This window comes from Zea mays, chromosome 4 (genome assembly GCF_902167145.1).
Source record: "Zea mays cultivar B73 chromosome 4, Zm-B73-REFERENCE-NAM-5.0, whole genome shotgun sequence".
In the NCBI taxonomy this organism is placed as follows: Eukaryota; Viridiplantae; Streptophyta; class Magnoliopsida; order Poales; family Poaceae; genus Zea; species Zea mays.
The window spans coordinates 150897686-150914249 of record NC_050099.1 but is presented as its reverse complement, the minus strand read 5'-3'; the positions used below and the strand labels follow the sequence as shown (position 1 = coordinate 150914249).

At 50.1% G+C, this 16564-nt stretch overlaps 1 protein-coding gene across 1 annotated transcript; it reads left to right on the top strand.

Moving 5' to 3' along the window:
- Positions 1-14679: 14679 nt before the first annotated feature.
- Positions 14680-16197, top strand: LOC103653827 (GEM-like protein 4). Its single transcript, XM_008680633.4, has 2 exons — positions 14680-15266; positions 15363-16197. Exons 1-2 carry the CDS (start codon positions 15032-15034, stop codon positions 15815-15817), a joined length of 690 nt encoding a protein of 229 aa, XP_008678855.1. The 5' UTR covers positions 14680-15031; the 3' UTR covers positions 15818-16197.
- The last annotated feature ends 367 nt before the right edge of the window (positions 16198-16564 follow it).

Here is a 16564-nt window from a genome sequence, read left to right as displayed (position 1 = left end):
GAGGTGGCGGAGCTTCGCGGCGGGGTTGCCGCCGGTGAGCTCTGGGCGAGCCGCCGAGGTGGGGGAGGGGTGTATTGTGTTCGCGGCAAGGTGAGGAAGCTGCTAGGCTAACTCAATTGCTTGCTGGGCTAACCGAGAGGGAGAGAAAAGAGGGGGAGGGACTCACCGGGGAGGGGGAAGACGGCGGCGCTTCGCGGCTTGGGCTCGGTCGAGGGGAGGAGGGTGGTGGTCGAGGCTGGTGCGAGGAAGAAGGGGCTCGGGGCGAGAGGAGGAGGGTGGTGGTCGAGGCTGGTGCGAGGAAGAAGGGGCTCGGGGCGAGCTTTTTATAGGCGCGCGGGGGCGAGGGGAGCGGTGGAGCTCCCTGACTCCGGCGAGCTTCCCGGTGCCGCCATTAATGGCGCACAGCGCCGCCGAGGGGACGCTACGGCGGGGCAGTACTGGCGAGGACGCTGGTCAAGGGGAGGGGGACGGAGCGGTGCCAAACTTCCCTGTGCGGCGAGGAGACGGCGATGAAGAGACGGCGGTGAAGGACGGCGGTGAAGGGACGGCGGGGCGTCGTATGCGGGGAGGATGACGAAGCGGCTGACCGGTGGGGCCGGTCTGCCAGTGAGAGAGGTCCGCGCGCGCGAGAGAGGGGTGGGGCGCTGACGGGCGGGGTCGGGCTGTCAGCAGGCAGGAGTGGCGCGCGGTTTGGGCCGCCTGGGCCGGAAAGAGAGGGGAGGGAGGCGGGCGTGCGCGAGCTGGGCTGGAAGTCGGCCCAGCCGCGAGAGGGGAGAGGGATTTCCTTATTCTTTTCTTTTTCTAATTATTTCCTTTTTCTTTTCTACTTTTGTGTCATTTTGTTTCTTTTTCTCTTAACAAAAATTCTCTAAATGAACTTGGTGATAAATGTGGTCTATGTGAGGTGCTTCAAATCAGTTTAAGTAAATGCAAATGATTGGGTGACCTAGGGGTAGGGTTAGGGAGAAGAATAAAACCAAAGGGGGGGATTAGGGGGGTTAGGGTTTCAAACCTGGGTTGGGATTTTGGGATGTTACAAACCTACCCCACTTAAAGGAATCTCGCCCTCGAGATTTAGACTGTATTTGGGAAAAGGTAAGGGTATTCCCTCCTCAAGAAGTCCTCACTCTCCCAGGTGGCTTCCTCTTCTCCTTCTCTGCTCCACTGAACTTTACAGAGCTTTACTTCTGAGGTGCGGGTTTTTCTGACTGCCGAATCAAGAATCTTCACTGGTTTCTCACGATATTGAAGGTCTTTCTGAATCTGCACTGTCTCTTCTTCGAGGTGACTTTCTGGTGCTTGCAGGCATTTGCGGAGCTGGGACACGTGGAACACATTGTGGATGTCGGACATGGATTCTGGTAGTTCCAGGCGGTATGCCACAGGTCCTATTCGGGAAATGACAGGGTAAGGACCGACGAAACGGGGTGCTAGCTTTCCTTTCATCTGAAACCTTTTGACACCACGCATCGGGGAAACCTTGAGATAAACAAAATCTCCTTCCTCAAATCTGAGCTCCCTTCGCCTATTGTCCGCATAACTCTTCTGTCGACTCTGAGCTTCAAGTAACCTTCTGCGGATCAAAGCGACTTTTTCTTCGGCTTCCTTAACAAAGTCGGGTCCTTCTAGTGTTCTTTCCCCTACATTGGACCACATTAGGGGAGTCTGGCATTTTCTTCCATACAGTGCTTCGAATGGTGACATTTTGATGCTGGCCTGATGGCTATTTTTGTATGAGAATTCGGCGTACGGTAAACTAGACTCCCAATCTCTGTCGAAGGCTAATACGCAGGCTCTGAGCAAATCTTCAAGGACCTTGTTGACTCTTTCCGTTTGACCATCTGACTGGGGGTGATAAGCAGTGCTGAAATCTAGCTTGGTGCCTAATGCTTGCTGAAGGCCCTTCCAAAATTTTGAAGTGAACTGCGTTCCTCTATCTGATACTATCTTCCGTGGAATGCCATGCAGCCTGACTATCTCCTTAAGGTATAATCGGGCGAGGGCTGCTCCTCCAAAAGTGGTCTTTACTGGAATGAAATGGGCCACCTTGGTGAGACGGTCGATGATTACCCATATGGAGTCATTTCCTCTTTGTGATCTGGGCAGTCCGGTGACGAAATCCATGCCTATTTCTTCCCACTTCCATTCGGGTATTGGGAGGGGTTGAAGCAGGCCTGCAGGCTTCTGATGTTCGGTCTTTGTTCGCTGGCAGGTGTCACATCGGGCCACATACTGCGCTATCTCCCTTTTCATCCCTTTCCACCAATATCTGGTCTTAAGGTCTAAGTACATCTTGGTGGTTCCTGGGTGGATAGAGTAAGCTGAGTTGTGGGCTTCATCGAGCAGGGTCTCTCGTGTTTCTCCCACTGGCACGCACAGGCGATCCTTGAACCAGAGGGCTCCTTGATTATCTGTCCTGAGGTCCGGGAGTTGCTCCTTTCGTGCTCTTTCCATAAGCTTGGTTGTCTCTGCGTCCAGGCGTTGGGCCTTGCATATGAGGTCTTCTAGATTTGGCTTGACTTCCAGGCTACCGTTGTCTCCCAGACATGCATTTAGCTGAGCTGACTCTTTCTTCCAATCTTCCAAAAAGTTTGCTCCTTTAACCCCGAAGGGTTTTCTGCTGAGGGCATCTGCTACCACGTTGGCCTTTCCGGGGTGGTAGTGGATTTCGAGGTCATAGTCTTTGATCAATTCGAGCCACCTTCTTTGACGGAGGTTGAGGTCCGGCTGCGTGAAGATGTACTTTAGACTCTTGTGATCAGTGAAGATGTGGCATTTGTTCCCAATCAGATAATGCCTCCAAATTTTTAGGGCGTGCACTATGGCTGCCAATTCTAGATCGTGGGTAGGATAGTTCTGCTCGTGCGGCTTGAGCAACCGGGATGCATAAGCAATGACTTTCTCATTTTGCATTAAGACACATCCTAAGCCTTGCTTGGAAGCATCACAAAAGATGACGAAATCCTGGTGTATGTTTGGTAGGGTTAGGACTGGTGCAGTAGTAAGTTTCTCCTTGATGATTTGGAAACTTTCTTCACATTTGGGAGTCCATACAAACTTATTGTCCTTTTTGAGGAGTTCCGTCATGGGCTTTGCTATGCTGGAGAATCCCTTGATGAAGCGGCGATAATACCCTGCCATTCCCAGAAAGCTTCGAACTTCACTGACGTTGGATGGTTGCTTCCAATTTGAAACAGCTTCCACCTTAGATGGGTCCACTTCTATCCCTTCAGCAGTCAAGATGTGCCCTAGGAAGGCTATCTTTTCTAACCAGAACTCACATTTGCTGAGCTTAGCATAAAGTTGATGTGCTCTGAGTCTTCCGAGGACGGTTCGAAGGTGCTGCTCGTGGTCCTTGCGACTCTTGGAATAGATGAGGATGTCGTCGATAAAAACCACGACAAACTTATCCAATTCTTCCATAAATACCTTATTCATGAGGTTCATGAAAAAGGCGGGTGCGTTGGTAAGTCCAAAAGGCATTACTGTGAATTCATATTGCCCGTATCTGGTGACGAATGCAGTTTTCTGAATGTCTGCTTCCTTAATCCTGAGTTGGTGATATCCTGACCTGAGGTCTATCTTGGAGAAGTACTTGGCTCCTTGCAGTTGGTCGAATAGGTCATCGATCCGGGGAAGAGGGTACTTATTCTTGATTGTAACCTCGTTCAAGGACCGATAATCAATACACATCCTCATACTCCCATCCTTTTTGGTAACGAAAAGAACGGGTGCTCCCTAGGGAGACGAACTGGGACGGATGTACCCTTTCTGTTGTAGTTCTGAAATCTGAAGCTTCAATTCTGCCAACTCAGTGGGGGCCATGCGGTATGGTCTCTTTGCGATGGGTGCGGTGCCGGGAATGAGATCTATATAGAACTCTACTTCTCTTTCTGGTGGCATTCCGGGTAACTCTTCTGGGAATACATCTTCAAATTCCTTGATTACAGACATGCTTTCTACTGCCAGATTAAATATCATTGGGTCATTTGCGGGCGGTTGGGCTTGACAGGAAACTGCCTTTCCTTGGTGATCTATGAGAAGAATAGTCTTGCTTGCGCAGCTGATAACACCCTTGTGCCTAGCTAGCCAATCCATTCCTAGAATTACATCAATTCCTTGGGATGGCAAGATGGTTAAGTCTGCCAGGAACACTACCCCACTTAAAAGAATTCTGACTTGGGAACACCTGAGTTTGCACAGGAGGTCTGATCCTGGGGTTCGGGTGACCAAGGGGATAGCTAGAGGTGTAGAGGGTATGCCATGCTTTTCCACAAACTTAGCGGCTATAAATGAATGGGATGCCTCTGAATCAAAAAGCACAGAAGCGGGAGTAAATTCAACTAGGAACTCACCGAGCACTACACCCGGGGCTTGCTGGGCTTCCTGAGCGTCGACGTGGTTGACCCGGGCCCTGCCCTGGTACTGAGTCCTGCTCTGCTGGCTGTTGGAGGGGAGCGCCTTGGGGGTGGGTGCTGATGGAACCTTGGGGCCATTCACCGAGTTGGAGTAGGTTGGCCCTGGTGCCTTCAACTGGGGGCAGTTGTTTTTGAAATGACTGGGGTCCCCGCAGTGCCAACAGGCGTTTGCTGGCGGCTGGTTGCTTGCAACGGAAGGTGCCTGATGGGAGCTCTGACTCTGCTGACTGAAGCGTGATGGAGAGGGCCCAGATTGTTTATGAAAGCTTGGACCCCTGGGTGGGAGCCCAAAGGGTCGAGCTCTCTGGTGACGTTCTTGCTGTTGTGCTCGGAGGACCTGGAACTTTCTCTTGATGTGCCCTTTTTCTTCCTCTTTTGCTCTCTCCACTTGAATAGCTTTGTTGGAAAGGTGAGAGAAGCTGTGGAAGTCCTGGCTGGCGAGGATGGTCTTAAGCTCGGGTCTTAACCCTCTCAGAAAACGAGCCATCTTTCTGGCCTCGGTGCTGACATCCTCGGGCGCGTAGCGGGCCAACTCTGTGAACTTGTGCACATATTCACTGACTGTTCTTCCGCCTTGGGTTAGCTCCCGGAACTCATCCTCCTTGAGTTGAACTATCCCCTGGGGTACGTGGTGCTCACGGAAGGCTGCTTCAAATTCTGCCCATGTAGCGTCTCTGATGGCTTCACTGAAAGTATCCCACCATGCTAAAGCCATTCCTGAAAGTTGATGAGCTGCCAGCTGAATACGTTGATTCTCAGGACAAGCGATGGCGTCCAACTTCCTCTTGATTGTGCGAAGCCAGTCATCTGCATCGAGGGGATTGCTGGACCCCGCGAACGTGGGCGGCTTCAGTCTCAGGAATTCCCCCATCCTGTCCTGGGGCCTTCCACCGCCTGGGCGCTGGTTCTCCAGACTTCGAGTGAGGACTTCAATGAGTCTGGTTTGATTGGCCAGAATTTGGGCTAGGTCTAGTGGTAGTTCTGGAGGTGCGGGGAGGTGGGTCTCACCCCCTTCTCCGCCAGCCTCTCCCTCAGCTCCTAGGGGAAGTCTTGCCCCAATCCCGGAGGCGGTAGGCGTGGTTCTATCCGAAGCCATCTGCCATGGGAAGAGAGTCACTATTATGCACATGCCATTTTTTTTAACTAGTTATTTTATTCATTACATCAAGCCATTACATTACATAGCATACTACTACCACAAGCTTATTACACACGAGTGCTACCTAGGGTACCCCCGAACTCTTTCTCTAAGGTGTCACCAAATTCCAAGAGAAGGTCATCAAGACTGGCCAGGGACATGTCCTCGGGGTCGGACTGGTTCCTGGGAGGGTTCTCTTCCTGCTGCTCAGTCTGACATCCTTGGCTTTTGGTCTTCTTGCGGGTTTTTCTTGCGGGGGCGAGCTTCTTCAGTACCTTGTCGTAGTCCAATTTGAGGGTGCGGTAAGCTTCACGGGTATTGGCCTCTTCGCCTTCAGCTAGCGAGAGGCTCTCTTGAAGGGACGCTTTTTCTTCTGAAAGTTCCCTGACTTTCTGCTCCAGGCTTTCCACCTGGGAGGTTAGGGAGGTGCAGTGGAGGGCGAGGTCATCATATTGGTTATCAAGGGTATGAAGGTATCCTGCCATGTAGACAATGGTGGGATCATTCTCAATAGGATCTCCTCCTGATAGGGCCTGAAGTCTTTTCCTCCAGGTGGGGGTATTCTTGTTGCTGGGTGGAAAGTAGCGAAGGGGGGTTTCAATGATTACTTTGTTGTAGTTCTGACAAAGCTGTCGGAGGGCTTTTCGGGCGACATTTTGGCAAGCATCTAGGAAATGGGCTCCGGTAAAAGTGACTTGGAAGGAACGTTGGTTGGGATAGCTTTGGCTCTCCCCCAGGTAGACTGCCATAGAGCATCTTACCATTCCGCCCTCGAGATGTTCCGTCCAGACGTATTCCGGCTTCTTACGGATTCCCATGCGGAGCGCACAGCTTCGCAAGAGGCGTGGGAACCCTTCCACTTCCAAGCAGTAGGATGACTTAATGGCCAGAGAGGCTTCCATCTGGAATAGGAAAAGAAGGGTCTTGTTAAAATCGGGGGAGAGAAAACTTTTCTTGAGGTAAGAGGTATTTTCTTCTTAGAGTAAGTTTTAGGGTCAGGGCTGCGACCTACGGCCAGTCCTATGGGTTCTGATACCACCTGAAGCGTCCCGATCCTTTGAGACTCAAATGTGATACAATTACTAGTCCCAGGAGGCTAGTAAACACATTCCTTACTTCAAATAGTACAGAGTTTAGATAAATTTATTACAATACCAGGGTACAAGCTCGAGAGAGAGAGCCAAATAGAGAAGCGCAGTAGGAAAATACACTAGCCCAAGCCACAGGCAGAACTGGGTGCAGACACAGCCCCCTTTAATCAAGCATAGCAGAAAAGAAGTCCTCGGCTGCTGAAAAACATAAATAAATCTGGGTGAATACACTAGGTATTCCGCAAGCCCACCCCGCTCCCGTAGAGAGAAAGAGACCTATGATGTACATGCTCAATTTGGTGGAGTTGTAGTCACTCATCATTATCTTAGGGAGAGGCAGTTGCTTGAAGGTTTTCCCATGATACAATAAGTAACCAAAAACTCAACCACCACTGAGCTTCCCGCTCCAGTGGCTTTGTTTCTTCTTCAAAACCCTTTTAAACACACCTTTTCCCTTGTTAAGAAATTTAGAGAAAAAGTTCTAATTGCCATACCATACCAGACCCATCCATACCAGTGGACACGGACTATTCGAATAGATTTCAACTCTGCGCAGAGGGGTACACTTTACCCACTAGCCCGGTTTCTGCGATCTCACCGTCGCGAGACCCGAATGCCGGATCTCTTTCCTTACTCGTGCATCCTAACCTTAACGGTTATCCGGAAGGAGTCAGGCCACCACCATGCCCAAACTGGACAAAACTTTCCCCCTCCTTATCCTCCCGGTGCTCCCCAGCCTTCTTAACCCTGGGGTCGGACCACACGAGTTCGGATTGAGTGACTGCCCACACAGTCTCGAGTGGTTGTACGACAAAGGAGTACAGGTAGTGAAAATGACAAACCGGTCCTTATATGAGGGGACAATCCTTCTGCTCACGCCTAAACCAGCTGAGCCAACACCTTAGGCCCTCCCCTAAACCAGGGAGTCCCTGATCATCCCACTCCCAGGGTGATAAGGGTGAGCACCCTTCATCGCAAAACTTTTCAAGAAGAGACTTTATTAGGGGAAACACTTTGCCCTTCTTTCCAAACCACATTACGTACCCAGAAAGTATATGATAATGCGGGCCATCTCTCACTCACAATGCAATAGTTCCCCGTGATTCCCGGCCTAGGCAGTAGTAGAGAGAATAGGTAATTTATGCATCAAGGGAAGGATGGACTTGCCTTCGTCGAAGCTTTCCTGGCACAGAAGTCCTACTTCCGGAAGTTCGGGCTCTGGTCCCTCTTCCGGGGCTACGGGTTCCGGATCAACGATCCCCGCTTCTTCTAGGAAAACAGGCAATAAAACAATACATCAACAGGGATTTACAAATTATAGTGTGTCATTTTCTAATATCAATGTTGTATGAGATCTTTAGAAATTCTTTGGATAATTTTTGGTGCATAAAATATTGAAGAATACTAATTAAATGGGAAAAAGGGGTGGAAAAGAAAAGGAGAAGGGATTTCCCCTTATCTGGGCTGGGGGCAAGAATTCTGGCCCACCCCGGGCGCGAGCGCGCGCGCGGAGGCGCTTTCGGCCCAGCGGCGGCCCACGAGCGGGGGAACGGCGCGGCCGTGGGAGGGGGGTGACGGCGTTGCGCAGGGCCCGCTTGCCAGCGAGAGGGGGGGGGGAGAGAAGGAACGGCGTTACGGTTGACGGGGGGGGGGGGGGGGGGGGGGGGGGGTGAACCGGCCGTCCGCGGGGGAGGACCGGCCGCCGGTGAGCTCGGCGGCGGTTCGCCGTCGGTGGCCCGGTTCTAGGACAATGCGCAGGTGTCTTAGCACGGGGAGGGGATGGCGGACCTAGAGGTGGGCTTAATTTGGTCAGAGGAGGTCGGGAGGGGGCTGCCCGCGGGGAGGTGGCGGAGCTTCGCGGCGGGGTTGCCGCCGGTGAGCTCTGGGCGAGCCGCCGAGGTGGGGGAGGGGTGTATTGTGTTCGCGGCAAGGTGAGGAAGCTGCTAGGCTAACTCAATTGCTTGCTGGGCTAACCGAGAGGGAGAGAAAAGAGGGGGAGGGACTCACCGGGGAGGGGGAAGACGGCGGCGCTTCGCGGCTTGGGCTCGGTCGAGGGGAGGAGGGTGGTGGTCGAGGCTGGTGCGAGGAAGAAGGGGCTCGGGGCGAGCTTTTTATAGGCGCGCGGGGGCGAGGGGAGCGGTGGAGCTCCCTGACTCCGGCGAGCTTCCCGGTGCCGCCATTAATGGCGCACAGCGCCGCCGAGGGGACGCTACGGCGGGGCAGTACTGGCGAGGACGCTGGTCAAGGGGAGGGGGACGGAGCGGTGCCAAACTTCCCTGTGCGGCGAGGAGACGGCGATGAAGAGACGGCGGTGAAGGACGGCGATGAAGGGACGGCGGGGCGTCGTATGCGGGGAGGATGACGAAGCGGCTGACCGGTGGGGCCGGTCTGCCAGTGAGAGAGGTCCGCGCGCGCGAGAGAGGGGCGGGGCGCTGACGGGCGGGGTCGGGCTGTCAGCAGGCAGGAGTGGCGCGCGGTTTGGGCCGCCTGGGCCGGAAAGAGAGGGGAGGGAGGCGGGCGTGCGCGAGCTGGGCTGGAAGTCGGCCCAGCCGCGAGAGGGGAGAGGGATTTCCTTATTCTTTTCTTTTTCTAATTATTTCCTTTTTCTTTTCTACTTTTGTGTCATTTTGTTTCTTTTTCTCTTAACAAAAATTCTCTAAATGAACTTGGTGATAAATGTGGTCTATGTGAGGTGCTTCAAATCAGTTTAAGTAAATGCAAATGATTGGGTGACCTAGGGGTAGGGTTAGGGAGAAGAATAAAACCAAAGGGGGGGATTAGGGGGGTTAGGGTTTCAAACCTGGGTTGGGATTTTGGGATGTTACATTGTGTTCATGTACTTAACAAACAAGTTAGCTTGAATGGTTGTGATGGTTGTAAATCACCAAAACAAGTGTAGAAATAGTTTTAGGGCCTATTTCCCTTTCAGGAACGTCTAGAAGGAGCACAGTAGAAGGACCTTCCAACTTTACTTCCCTTGTGTGTGGTTGTTTCGTTGTTTTTTCAATGGCCAAATAGGGTGTTCTTGATTCAATTTGTATGCGTTCAACCTAGGATGCCAATTTTACTCGCGGGTTTGGGTATCCCTCGGGTATCCGACCCATCGGGTTTGGCCACGAAATTTGACTCATGGGTCTCACCCACACATTATTTGTAAAAAATGGGTTGAATATGTGATGTATCTCTCATTGTCCCCTGTTGAATATCCGAAAATGTTCAATGTGTATTTTTAGCCCACTAGGAGCCAACCCAATGGCTCATCAGTGTTAACTAACCAATTAGCCCTAGCCCCACTTGGCCACTCGCACCCCCAGCTGCCAAGAGCCACCCGCGAGGCCGTGAACCCCAAGTATAGATCGACCGTCGATCCCCAATCTCCTCCTTGGCTCCCCAGCTCCCCTCACCACACGACCACAAACAACTCGCTAGCCCTCTAGCAAGGCAGCAAACCATCAGCCTCCGATTGCCAGCCCTAACCAAAAGCCACCTTAATCCATCGGGACTAGCAGTGGGAGCTCAAGTCAGAGCCAGAGGATTAGTAGGTCATCGGGGCATGCAGACATCATCCAGAACGCAGGGAGCTCCGTGACCGACGAGTGAGGCACAAGGTAGGAGCCATGCAAGATGGTGTCAGTCCTAGCTAGGGAGAAGGGGTGCACGTCATCGCTCATGAAAGTTGCTTCATCTGTCAAGAGGTACCCATCGCTAAGGTCAAACTCGCCCGCGAGGGCAACGATGATTTTGTATTTGTAACTGAATGTATTTTATAATGTTATATCCGATGAGTACCTGATACCCAATGGGTATGGGCACAAGCACAAGTATAAAATTTTACTTGCGGGTATAGTCACAAGTGGGCATGAGTAATCCTCACTGATATGGTGGCGGATGGGTATAAACTATCCGACTTGAACCCGATCCGTTGTCATCCCTAGAGTTCTTATGGGCTTCCTTTCGTGTTTAGGCCATCTTTTGACTCTAGCTGATGTCACTATGCTTAGAGCTAGAAACGAGCCGAGCCGAGCCAAGCTGAGGTTGGCTCCGTGCGGCTCATTAGCCAACCGAGCTTAGCTCGGCTCATCCACTCGACTCGTCTTGACGAGTTATGAGTGGCGAACCTAGTATTTGAAAACTAGGGTAGTAGAGGATAAAAATATTTGACATGTAGTACCATATAAAATTCAAAACCACACTTATATAATTTTTATCAATTCAATACATTGCACAGAAAATAACCAAAATGTCTCATAATGCATTCAATTCATCAAATTTGATAGCAAGTTGCATAGCTTAGAAAACATTCAAAGTAGATAAGCTCCTACATAAACGTAAGATTAAAATACTAACCTACTAAGCCTCCAAGGCATTTGATTTATGCATCTTCATGGCCATGAAGAGGTGAATTATGTCATCTTCACTCACATTGGAGAAAATATCACGCTCAATAAAAGTAACCAAACAATCATTCAATAAATTCTCACTCATATGATTCCTCAAATGATTCTTCACAAGGGTCATTGCAGAGAATACTCTTTCCACACTTGTTGTTGCCACCAGTAGGATCAATACCAATTTAAGAAGCATGAACACCAGACCATATATATATCATGTTTATTTGTCTCAACCATCTTAATTGATAGCTCATTAAGGTTATTCAAGCCTTCAAATATATCATCCCCTCTCACATCATCAATGTAATTCTAAAGTTGGAGCTCAAGTCTTATGAAATCAACACTTTCAAAGTCTTTGGGATAAAAAGTGGCAAGCTTGATTATTTTTTGAGCATCAAAAGAGGCAAATGCATTAGAAGTATTAAGTGCCGACATACAACAAAGAAACTCCATACTAACCTCACCAAACCGATTCTCAAGTTCTTGATGAATTCTATCAATGACACCAATGTATACTTCTATAGTGATCAAGAATTGTTTGCTCGGGTAAATCGATGAGATCTTCCTTGAGGTTCATATTTACCATCCATAGGAGGAACATCAATGGAATGTTTGATGCAAAATGATGTAACCTTTTCTAAGAAACCTTCCCACCCATCAGACCTCAGTTGTTCTACAATTGTATTGACAATATCTTGTTCTCTCTTTTGCAAAGATTGAGACAAATCATTTGTGTATCCAAAAATGATAAGCATCAAGTGTGCATTGAAAACAAACTCAAATGACTCAATAATATATGTCATAGCATGTATGTTGGGCCAATCATCCTTTTGTGTGTGGTCATTTCCAAGAGTCACAAGTACTTCCACAATTGTAGAATGCATGTCAATGATATGCAAAATAGTTTTATAGTGAGAACCCCACCGAGTGTCGCTAGGCCTAGCCAATCTCATCTCTTGGTTTAGCCCACTCCAACTTTCAATTTTACCAAAATCAAGTGCTTTCTTTAATTTTTGAGCTCTAACATCTCGAAGCATATCATGTCGTTTGTAGAAAACTCCAATAATATTCATTACCAAAAAAAGTTTGACAACCAACATCACCCTTGGCAACATAAACAAGCACTAATTGCAACTGATGTGCAAAACAATGCACATAACAAGCTGAAGGAGAATCTTTCATGATCAATGTTTTTAGCCCCTTAACCTCTCCTTTCATGTTACTAGCCCCCATCATATTCTCGGCCACAAATTTGACTAAGAGTCAAGTGATGACTAGTAAGCAAAGACTGAATTGCAGCTTTAAGTTCCAAAGAAGTGGTACCAGGAATACGAACTAATCCAAGAAACCTCTCACAAACCCTCCCAATTTTTTCAACATTTCGTAATCAAACAACAAGTTGTTCCTTATGTGATACATCACTAGATTCATCAGCTAGAATTGCATAGTGGTCATCTCAAAGTTCTTCAAGACTGAGTTGCTAGAATTTTTTTCAGTTGCATCATGTCCACGAAAGGCTAATCCTTGGTGCAAAAGAAACCTGAAACATCTAATCGAATAAGTTAATCTAGTCTTGCATTCAGCTCGATCCTTTTCTGACACCTTCACAATAACACTGTCAATTTTGGTACCAGGTTTCACAAACAAACTGTATTTATCTCGAGCAAACTTGTGAACAACTGAGCTAGAACTCTGACTACCCATTGGGTCCCGCCCCTGCGATCTATAGAAGAAACCGACTTGTGAGTCGTACCTTAATAAATATTGTTGTATTATATAATAAATTAATATTATATAAATGTGTAATATAGAACTATCATTTAGTATTATGAATAATTATAAATTGTCATATATCCATCATAAAAAAACTAAAGAACAAGGTAACCATCTATATAATTATCTAATATCCATCGTTATTATGCAAGCTGGTTAATTTGGCACAGCTCGTGAGCCGGTTTGATTCGGCTTGCTATACTAACGAGTCCAAAAAAATTGTTCGGCTCATGAGCCACTGGATTCGCGAGTCTCGAGCTTATTTTTTAATCCTAGCAGTGCTCATGGTATAAAGTCGCTCCTGTAACTTAGGTTTTTTTCCCCGTAATGCCGTCTAATAGAAATAAAAAAATGTAACCATGGGTGCCTGACGGCCGGAATCTATCCAAATCGGCAATGTCGAATGGCATCCTCGCCAGCATGCAAACCTTAGCATCGAAGCGCCCAATGGCGAGTATACTCCACTTGTTTGGAGGCCAAGGGAACGAGCGATACGCGCTTGGGCTTTCACAGCTACCTTTGCCATCCTTGGTCCCTGCTTTCAGTCATCTCCGTTCCATATCTGGATGAACCATATCCATGTGCTCTTTCCCGCCGCTCTGGACCCTCCCGGATCGGATCAGGGCGATCATCTTTTCAGAATCTTCTCACAGTTATCCGATGATCCGATCAGATGGCTGGTCCTCCTTTAATTAGCTGATGCATGGTCCTTTTACCCACTTGATCCGACCATGCATGCAATGCAACACGGCTGGTTTGTCTTGGCCGTGAAGCTATCGCCTGCAAGAGGCGCGCCGGAGCAGAAAAGGTCGCCGTAGCCGGGAGCTGCAGGGCTAGGGATCTGGTCGGGTCCAAAGCCGCAGCTGCAGGGCCGCTGGACAAGGCAAGGCCTGCTGGAATGGATTTCGCGCACAGTCTTCAGTCTTCTCGTTTGACGAGACAGCACTGTCGAGCGTTGCGCCGTGGATGTATCTCCCGACAGGAACCGGTAGGTTCCACTACCTGCTGGCACACAATTCCATGGCTTTAGATTTGACGAGATCGGCACCGCCGGAAGGATCCAGCTCGTCAGCTCTCCGAGCTTTCCATGTCACTCACACGGCGCCGGCGAGAGTGTACTTCGTTGTTGAACCGCTGACTCGGCGGCTTGGCTACGCCAGTGGCGAGCGGAGACTTCGGTCGGGAGGGAAACCGAGCTAGAACCCAGAGGACAGAGGGGTTTTCGCTGGGGAAAAAAGGGAGCATTTTTTTACACGTTGGATCGCCATGGATCTGCATCATCCTCATCCACGGGGGCGTGGGGCCTTGCCGTGGATCTCCTCTCTGCAGGCTGCAGCCTAGTTGAGTTTTTTTTTCTTCTCCAGCCCTCACTTTTTACCTTTTGACATTTTTTGGAGAAAAAAAGTACAGTGTTTTCTTCTGCTATGACTACGATGAGTCGGATCATGTGTGGGCATGTTTTCCATGGCTTAAATTAGTGGTGTCATTACAATGAGCCACGGGATAAAAGTCAGGCTGTCTATTTGTTGGCCCTTCTCTCTCTCTCTGTAGTAGTTTGGACTTTTGGATCGTAAGTAAGGTTTCTAAGTTCCCTAAGAAAATATGGTAACGATTTATATAGAGAATTGAAAAAAAAACGAGATCGTCACTGAAAAAAAAGAGACAATTAATCTCCATATATTAGATTAGATTAGATCATGAGGCACCCCACCCCGCTTTTCCCGTAACCCGGCTCACGATTGTGCGAGCACATGGGCTGCTGCTTCGAAAGCGGCCGAGCCACACCTGTCCCCGCCACGCAAGCCCTCGTGCGGCGGAAAGAAAGAAGCAATATCCTACGGTTGGCCGAGCCTCCTCTCCTCTGCCCGGTGATTCCGACCGGCCGGTCGCGCGCACGATCGAAAGAAAGCTCGGAGCGGCGGATAGGATGACACAGCCCCACGTAAAGCATGGCCCTTTTCTCGCGAGCATGGAGGACCTCCTTGCGCCGATGAGCCAGCAGTGCTGACTCCGCGCGGATCCGGATCCACTCCCCGTCCCCTCCCCTCCCTTTCGCCGGCCCCAGATTCTGCCGGCCGGCCGCGGTTTATAAAACCGCCTGCCCTGCCGTCGTCCCGAGCCACCGAACCTCGGCGCAATCGCACGCTCGCTCGCTCGCTCTCTCTCTCTCCCATCCCCCGCACGACACTTGGGTAGCGCGAGAGAAGGAGAGATAGAGACATGACGAAGTCGAGCGGCAGCCATGTGATGGGCGTCCCCGTCACCTCCACGGCGTACGCCATCGAGGACGCGACGAGGGACCGGCCGCCGGCGGCGGCTAAGAAGGATGGAGAAGATCGCCTTGCCGTCTCGCTGACGCACCCGAGCCCGTACACTTCCTTCGGCTACAAGCAGGGTCACGTGATCCACTGGATGAACAAGCTGGGAAGACGAGCTCAGAGCTTCAGGGACCACGGTGAGCACTGAGCAGCAGTCAACAGCTTTGGTAGCGAATACATACATACAATGACGGGAACTGATCTGTTCTGTTGTTGTCCCTCGATCGGTGCAGTGACACTGGGTCCCAAGCTGTCGGAGACGGTGCGGGGGAAGCTCAGCCTGGGCGCGAGGATCCTGCAGGCCGGCGGCGTGGAGCGCGCGTTCCGGCGCGCCTTCTCGGCCGAGAAAGGCGAGCGGCTGGTCAAGGCCCTCCAGTGCTACCTCTACACCACCGGCGGGCCCATCGCCGGGATGCTCTTCGTCTCCACCCGCAGGATCGCCTTCCGCAGCGACCGCTCGCTCGCCGTCACCTCCCCGGCGGGCGACGTCCTCGCGCGGGTGCCGTACAAGGCGGCGGTCCCCCTGAGGCGGATCAAGCGGGTGCGCCCCAGCGAGAGCGCCGAGACGCCGGAGCACAAGTACGTGCAGGTGGCCACCGTCGACGGCTTCGAGTTCTGGTTCATGGGCTTCGTCAGCTACCAGCGGTGCTGCAAGTACATGCAGCAGGTCGTCTCCGACCTGCAGTAGTAGCTGCTCATGGCTCCCATCGTCGGCGTCGCCGAGCGTGCGTCCCATCTGTGTACGTACGTCTGGCAGTCCAAGTCAAGTTTGTGGGCTACTCTACGCCAATGTCTTGTTGCAACGTTTGTAGCCACCAACTGCTCCACCATTTTTCCATATACCATTTGGATTAATTGGTTGACAATTGTGTATGGTCTTCCAAGTTTGTTAATTATATTAGTAGGATTGATGGACCAAGGAACTTGGTTTTGCTAAATGAAAATACTCCAATTGTTCTCATCAGGGACGAGGTGCGTTAAGTTTTCGCCCTCGGTATTTTCTTGTTCAATAGGACTTTCGATGTCACTCACAGGCAAGGATAAATATGATCCCTATTTTTCTATTTTTTTGTGACATGCCTCGTTTCCTCTGGTATATAGTGATAACATTACCAAAAATATAGTTGGTGTGATCTCATAAAATTATAAGCCTCTTCGAATAAAACAACGGTGCGTACAAATCCCGAGTAGTAAGAGGTATACAAACCTCACTAAACATTAGACCTAAACTTGAAGCAAGCATTAAAATAATGGTCTAACCAATCTAATCACTTTATAAAGTATCTATGCTAATCACCTACTATGTCTTTGGTTGGCTGCATCAGAAGAGCCAGACTCCTCATATATATTGACTATAGTTTAGCACATGTTTGGTTCACTATATCTAAGAAGCTAGGCGCGCACACACTAATGCAGCCTAGGCTTATTTGTATGC

Bases quoted from the DNA above. Each gene is read 5' to 3' on its own strand.
- LOC103653827 (XM_008680633.4), top strand. From the start codon at position 15,032: ATGACGAAGTCGAGCGGCAGCCATGTGATGGGCGTCCCCGTCACCTCC. The intron at 15,267-15,362 runs GTGAGCACTGAG...CGATCGGTGCAG, and splicing joins TCAGAGCTTCAGGGACCACG to TGACACTGGGTCCCAAGCTG.